Genomic DNA, 7875 nt, shown 5'->3' on the forward strand with positions numbered 1-7875 from the left:
GTGTGTTGCATTATATTAAAAAGTGTTAAAATTTTTGTCTACCCCAGTAATACCAGTGAGACTCAATATAGTGCAATACAATTCATCAGCACCACAAAATACAGCCTCCACAATGATCAAAACGTTAAATAAACACCTCTTTATAAAGTTTCAATAAAATCCCAACAGCAGCTTTATGAAGGTAGAATTACAGAAGGGAAGTTATTAGACTGCATTAGTTTTAGATGCCAGAATTTAACATTATTTATCAGAAACAAACGTCTGACACTACTCTATTTTAAGTCTTCTATCATCTCTTACCTATGGCCCAGTTCCATATCCATTGTTAGAACAATGCCCACTTGGTCAGGAACCAATTAGAGAGGGAACAGATACGCTTTGGCTTAATTCATTTCACCGTGAAAAAACAGTAAATAACATGCTGCTGCAGCAACCAAGTAATCTAGACTATAATGACAATATCGTGTAGACTCAGTCAAATCATGTGTCAGATGAAGCTTGCAGTAGGCCTACGTGGTGTGGTGTGTGTGTGTGGTGTGTGTGTGTGTGTGTGTGTGTGTTGTGTGTGGTGTGTGTGTGTGTGTGTGTGTGTGGTGGTGTGTGTGGTGGTGTGTGTGTGAGTGTGTGTGTGTGTGAGTGAGAGAGAGAGAGAGGGGGGGGATCTCATCTAACGTTACGTTTACTTAGAAGGATCACATAAAAGAACATACTGAATTCAAGCACATGTGAATAACGTTATTTCCAGTTACTAATGTGAGTTTAATTAGTTATTTGTAACTCTAGATTGAAATACATGATAGGCTTTCTGGTAAACGTCTGTATTTGACGAAACAATTTCACAAGCAGGATACATTTTGTAGCGTTAAGAGCTTTGATCATATTACACATTATCTGCGTTTCCAGGACAACAGACAAACTCATCTGTCGTAATGATGTGATTTGATCGACAGCTCCAGAACAGCTGCACCATCGTATTGTCACTGCGTTTCAAATGTCAAGAATGGCTTTGAACATCATGTGTCTGTAACCACGCAGAATAACAACAAATCATAATTGCACTGACGCTACTGGCTAGCTGAGTGAACATAACCCAGTTAATTCACATTTTGTAATTGCCAGAGTTTTTTTAGCCACACTGCGACTTCAAATAACGTTAAGGTGGTGAATGCTAGTGACGCCAGCTAGCTAATGTTTGTGTAGTGGCTAGCTAGGGAAAAAGTAACCATCAAAATATATTTTAAAAGATGAATGATGTCAACAGGTTGGGAATACAGCTTGGATGTGTTATGATACGTAGTTAACGTTAACGGTGCGTTAAATACAATGAGAGTACGGTACCACAGCGGAAAGGGTTTACCGCCTGCTAGCTAATTGCTAGCTAGCGTGCTAACAAAGCTAGCGGTCCACGAGCCGTTTACGTTAACTGATGTTACTACGGTTGACGCCGGGATCTTAATTAGACTAGCAGGAAGTACCATACGTTAAAACAAAGCCTTACCGGCTCGCTTTTTTTGCTTCTTTGTCTTTTTTTGTCCAGAAACAGCGACTTGCGGTTGGTAATTAACGGTGCAGCCAGACAGTCAGTGATGTTTCGAGCTGGCAGTCCGGGCAGCTGTGCTGTGCTCGGCTCCAGGCTCGAGCAAAACTGCGCACACAAGGAAGAGGGTGGAGGGCAAGAGGCCCTGGTGCAACCACAAGCACCTCTGCATTAATACATTCACATATCCGATTCCGAACACAGTTACATACAGGTAAATGCATGGGACCTTTATTATCATGATGCAGTTTACATTACAAATTAAATGCGATACATTTTCTAAGAAATGTAGAACACTCTAGAGATATTGTTTTCTGTCCATTTTTTGAAGCTAGACATCTGTTTAAATATGCATGTCACGTACAAGGGACATGTGAAGCATTGCAGTGGAAAGAGATTTTTACAGGAAGTTCAGGAAGATTTCTTGGTGCCACCCCTGGCATCTTGCTGCAAGATGATGAACTCCAGGATGAGTTTGGCTGTCCGAGAAGGCCTCTCCATCACCACAGAGTGTCCACAGTTCTCCAGCAGGTCCACTCTGCATCCAGGCACCAGCTCTGCAATGACTGTAGCTCCAGAGGCATCCACCACCTGGACAAATACAGGACAGTTATCATATCTATGTAGATACAGTGGTGTGAAAAAGTGTTTGCCCCCTTCCTCATTTCCTGTTCCTTTGCATGTTTGTCACACTTAAGTGTTTCGGAACATCAAACCAATTTAAACAATAGTCAAGGACAACAAGTAAACACAAAATGCAATTTGTAAATGAAGGTGTTTTATTAAGGTAAAAAAAAAAATCCAAACCATCATGGCCCTGTGTGAAAAAGTGATTGCCCCCTAAACTATAATGTGTTGGGCCACCCTTAGCAGCAACAACTGCACCACGCGTTTGCGATAACGTGCATGAGGCTTTTACAGCGTCCTGGAGAATTTTGGCCCACTCATCTTTGCAGAATTGTCCTAATTCAGTTACATTAAGGGTTTGAGCATGAACGGCCTTTTTAATGTCATACCACAACATCTCATAGGATTCAGTCAGACTTTGGCTAGGCCACTCCAAGTCTTCATTTTGTTTTTTTTAGCCTTGGTGGTGGACTGGCTGGTGTGTTTAGGATCATTGTCCTGCTGCAGAACCCAAGTTCGTTTCAGCTTGAGTACACACAACAGATGGTCGACATTCTCCTTCAGGATCTCTTGGTAGACAGCAGAATTCATGTTCCTTTTTATCACGGCAAGTCTTCCAGGCCTGAAGCAGCAAAACAGCCCAACCATCACACACCACCACCATATTTTACTTTTGGTATAATGTTCTTTATGAAATGCAGTGTTCCTTCTACGCCAGATATACTTGGACACACACTTCCAAAGGTTCCACTTTTGTCTCATCGGTCCACAGAATGTAGTCCCAAAAGTCTTGGGGATCATCAAGATGTGTTGTGGAGAAATTGAGACGAGCTTTGATGTTCTTTTTGCTCAGCATAGTTTTCTCCTTGGAACTCTGCCATGCAGGCCATTTTTGCCCAGTCTTTTCCTGATGGTGGAGGCATGAACCTGACCTTAACTGGGCAAGTGAGCCGCAGTTCTTGGACGTTGTTGTGGTCTTTTGGTGACCTCTTGGATGAGTCGTCGCTGCGCTCTTGGGTAATTTTGGGCGCCCGGCCACTCCTGGGAAGGTTCACCACTGTTCCATGTCTTCGCCATTTGTGGATAATGGCTCTCACTGTGGTTCGCTGGATTCCCAAAGCTTTGGAAATGGCTTTATAACCCTTTCCAGACTGTAGATCTCAATTACTTTCTTTCTCAATTGTTCCTGAATTTCTTTGGGTCTCGGCATGATGTGTATCTTTAAGGTCTTCTGGTGGACCTTACTGGTCAGCAGCTCCTATTTAAGTGATGCCTTTTGTGACAGGTGTGGCAATAATCAGGCCTGGTGTGGCTAGAGAAATTGAACTCAGGTGTGGACAACCACAGTTATAGTATGTTTTAACAAGGGGGGCATCACTTTTCACCAGGCCATGATGGTTTGGATTTTTTTTCACCTTTAATAATAACACCCTTCATTTACAAATTGCATTTGGTGTTAACTTGTGTGTCCTCGACTATTGTTTAAATTGGTTTGATGTTCCGAACACTTAAGTGTGACAAACATGCAAAGGAACAGGAAATGAGGAAGGGGGCAAACACTTTTTCACACCACTGTATGTGACTGTCACTGACTGAAGTTTCTACAGACCCGAGAAGCTAGAGAAACCTGAGCCCCCACCTTCAAGTTACAAGTTTGTACACAGCCCCATGATTCTGCCTGGTAATCACTGTATTTATACAGGCTTTGCTGAGTCACTTTTATTTGAACATCATACGTTACCTGGTCCTTTTTGCCCCAAATCACTTGTAAAGGTGCAGTGATCAGATGTAAGTGCTCCTGTAAGGCATATCTTGATGTCTCACCAACAATCTCCATAAATACTAATAAAACAAAAGAAACTAATTCACCAGAATGGATTATGCTGCATGCTCACACGGGAAACCCTAGAATTTTGTGAACCAACCTTCTTCATAAAATGTGTTGTGAGGCTGCCGAACATCTACCAGTCCTTGCAGAATCTAAAATTGACAGCACATGTATGAACAGTAGCAGTATAAAAATAACAGAAACATTTAATAAGGTGAATATTATTATCCACTGTGAATGCATACAAAGGTAAATCCTTAATGATTTAATTTTCAAGTGTGGACCTGACCTGCTGAGGGATTTTAAAGCGAACATGAGAACAAAGTCTGAACATGTCCTCCATCTCCTCTGGTGTAGTAGGGATCAGTGGTATGTTCAATGTGTAATTGCTGTGCTTCAGGTCCTGCAGATGATTGTCAAATTTGGTCTCACATGGGTGTCTTATACCTGAAGAATAAAATAAGTGTTTTCTGATTAGAAAGTGATGATGGATACTTATATCTTGTTTGGAACAATAAACAAAGCAAACTACAATGGAAAGGCAAAATGATAAAGGTGTGTGTGTGTGTGTGTGTGTGTGTGTGTGTGTGTGTGTGTGTGTGTGTGTGTGTGTGTGTTTCATTATCATGTCAGGGCATGTCTTGTAATTCTTTATAATCAGTATTATGTGACTTTTAAAGACAAACTGGAGATCAAGTGAAATGTCAGAAACACACAGTGACTGACCGTCTGGACAAATGAGAGTCATGCTACAGATCTCTGAGGGGTAGCAGGCTGCGTAAACCCCAGCTACATTTCCCCCCATGGCAGTTCCCACCACATGGAAAGGTTTCCTGTTTAATCGAATGGTTTCCACAAACTGAGAACAACCAGGGACAAAAACAGTTTTTCAGCGGAAAGATAAATTAGGTACCTGACAAATGCTCTCTTATATTTGTAATTCGTCTTTCTTTAGTGTACCTGATGGATCCTTCTGACCTGCCCCTGAATGGAGTAGTCCTCTGTGTTGGTGCGCGTTGTTCCCTCATGACCAGGCATGTCCACACACACAATATGCAGATGTTTTGGTAAATACTAGAGCAGTAGGAGGGAGAAATTATTAAAACTGTGAATGTGTGCATGGCAGCTAAGAAAAACTGTAATAATTAGAATTGAATTTATATCATTAAAATATGTTATTTTGGAAAATGTCAATCTGAAGTTACATGGTTTTAATACCCTCTGTGATGTTCTTCCACAAATTCAGATGTCCAATGTGTCCAGTCGCTCATCTGAACTTTGCTGTTTTGGATCATGTGACTGACTCAGTAGACAGAGGTCTGATTGACAGCTCATTCCTTTGTAAATTTGAAATTTTGACCAGTTCAATATGAGCAAATTGTGGACACTGAAATGAAAACACCTGGACATTTGATCTAGTTATGTTTCTAGTCACAGCTTTGTTCAATAATGCCAAGTTTGAAGTTTAATCTTTATTTCGATTAAATCTGTTAGTCTCTATTGTTCATGGTAAGCAACTGTTTTGTTTAATTATGTAAATCATCTGACCTTGACAACAGTGAGCCATGTGTCTTTGTGAGCAGAGAAGCCATGCAGCATCAAAATGGAGGGTCTCATCCCAGGCTTTCCTCTGGAGGCGTAACAAAAGCGATAACCACCGCAGTCTGCATAGCGCACCTGTAGGCCCAGAGTCCTCCTCCAGTACCTGAAGAGGAGCAGGTACGTCTGAGCTTATACACACAGACATGTGCAATTTAAATTCAGGCCAAATGATAATGGGCTTGGATGCAAAAAAAAAAAATTATTTTACTACTCGGATACATTAAGGGTTTCATGTTGATGCAAATGTGGGATTTTGGGCTTTATAAAGAATGGACTTGACGTGCACTTTCATGTAGTTTATGTTCAAATGTCACATTCACCTTTACACTTTTTCAATTCAGTTTTAATGTAACACTCACATGTCTGGAAAATATTTACGTAAACAACAACGTACATATGGGCATGTGAGTGTTGTTTTAAAACAGCCAAACAATGTTCAAATCCAAACCCATACTGAGGGGGATCGGTGAATAAAATAATGCACAAGATATGAAGATTTGTTTTCTATTTAAAGAACTGGTTCAGCCATAAAAAAAACATGGAGTCTTGGGTTTGATTATTTAACTCAATGTAAACATCATATTGCTTAAATAAAGATCTGGAAACAGGTATTAAAAAAACTATTCATAGAAAGAAGATGAAAGGAAATGACATGTATTTTGATCAGAGGCACGTTATGTCATCAGTACATCTGTAATTTACTATTTCTGGCTCATAAGAAGGAATTCACATCAGGTAATAAACATAAAAAGTGAAAGGCAGAACAACACAACACACAAGTATCGACCTTACCAGTAATACACTTTAATGAGTGCAGAGGGCCAGAGGAGGAAGGATGCAACAAAGGCCAGGATGGGAATAGCCAGTGTTCCCCCCGCAATGATGAACAAGTTCACCACATCCAGATCAGCCGCCATGGCTCACCTAAAAAAACACATGAACACACTCACTTTACACATATGCAGTATCTCATGAGCATTTGCCGGGGGGAGGGGTACAGTCAATATTCATACAATGTTTTGTTGAGATAGTAAAATAACTCAAAATAGCATATAAAACATACCTTTATGCCATAATAAGCCTTTTGTTGTTGAAAAACTTACTTTTCAGATGATTTTTCCCCCTCCTCGTTTCTTGTGTAACAGGCAGACACATGGGATTGCTGTGATTCTGTTGATGAAGTTTTACAGCATGACAATACTTTAGTTTATTTTTTTTTAAGCTGCTGTTGATGTGTTGAAAGCATATAAATAGTCAAGTTATCTTTCTGGTACTTAATAAATAAAATCCCTGTGGAGCGCACTTAGTTGCGGCAGATTATGTTTGCTCTGGATAAACTCATTGATTATTACTCATCACTGGGGAGAACCGGGACACTACATTATTCGATCAATCTTTTAAAGTGAACGTACAGGCCAGACTTTGCTTCTGACTGAGTCCAGGCAGTACGCTGTCAGCGAACATTCACATTTATGGGATAGCCACTGTGAATTAAAGAATATACCAACATCATAAGCAGCTACAGCCAGTAAAGTGAACACAATAAACCTTTATCAAGCTTCTATTCCAGTTCATCTTGTTGATGTTTTTCAAGCTTTGGCCACTATTGTGTTTATCAGGTTTTACGTGTCAGTGTTTGATGTTGGATGCCAACAGAGCAAATGTTTTGAATTATGGTTTCGACCGTTTTAGTTTCTGAATATTTATGTAAATCTGTGATGTATGAAGAATAATTAGGAGCTCATTTTTGGGATGGAAACTGTATCACTGTGAATGTGTCTTTCTGGAAACTTCCATTGTAACTGAATGACTGGAACTGAGAAACAGTAAATACCAGTAATGCTGGAGAAAAAGGTTGTACATCACTGATGGGCAAATGTGTGACTTTGAGCACCCTCCATTAAATGAGCATCAGTAAATCATTGGATATGTCTTCTATCGCCATTCTCCAGTTAGTTTGAATGAGGCAGATAACTGTCACATACATTCACAAGTCCAAACCTTACCACTGGGTGTCATAATAGAGGCAGATCATGGGGTTTCCCCTGTTTGTAGTATGTAGTTAACATCAGAGTGTTATTTTACCACAGACCATTGGTTGTCATGACATCTACAGAGTGGGAGACGTCATCAGCTCTGCTTCAGTTGACAGTGACGCTTTAAATGATATGGATAGGGACCTCTGATCCAACTATGGACTACACACATCTGTCTTACACCTTTTTTATAGGCACTTTGAGGAGGTTTCCTTGACTAAAGGGAAGAAACAGAACTGATGAAC

General features: G+C 40.4%; 2 protein-coding genes across 2 annotated transcripts in view; both read right to left on the reverse strand.

Annotated features, from left to right (window-relative positions):
* kctd6b (potassium channel tetramerization domain containing 6b) overlaps positions 1 to 1658 on the reverse strand; it is a 2566-nt gene extending 908 nt beyond the window's left edge. Inside the window, exon 1 of the mRNA XM_032521973.1 lies at positions 1499 to 1658. The gene's annotated coding sequence lies outside the window, so the exon portion shown is untranslated. The remainder of the gene's footprint in view (positions 1 to 1498) is intronic.
* A 91-nt stretch (positions 1659 to 1749) lies between these two features.
* Positions 1750 to 7437, reverse strand: abhd6b (abhydrolase domain containing 6, acylglycerol lipase b). The gene is made up of 9 exons (XM_032521966.1): positions 6698 to 7437; positions 6387 to 6518; positions 5541 to 5697; positions 4953 to 5066; positions 4719 to 4851; positions 4282 to 4439; positions 4090 to 4144; positions 3906 to 4006; positions 1750 to 2128 (listed from the first exon to the last, which is right to left on the reverse strand). Exons 2-9 carry the CDS (start codon positions 6509 to 6511, stop codon positions 1949 to 1951), a joined length of 1023 nt encoding a protein of 340 aa, XP_032377857.1. The 5' UTR covers positions 6512 to 6518; positions 6698 to 7437; the 3' UTR covers positions 1750 to 1948.
* Positions 7438 to 7875: the final 438 nt, after the last annotated feature.

The sequence above is a fragment of the Etheostoma spectabile genome, chromosome 7, assembly GCF_008692095.1.
Source record: "Etheostoma spectabile isolate EspeVRDwgs_2016 chromosome 7, UIUC_Espe_1.0, whole genome shotgun sequence".
In the NCBI taxonomy this organism is placed as follows: domain Eukaryota; kingdom Metazoa; phylum Chordata; class Actinopteri; order Perciformes; family Percidae; genus Etheostoma; species Etheostoma spectabile.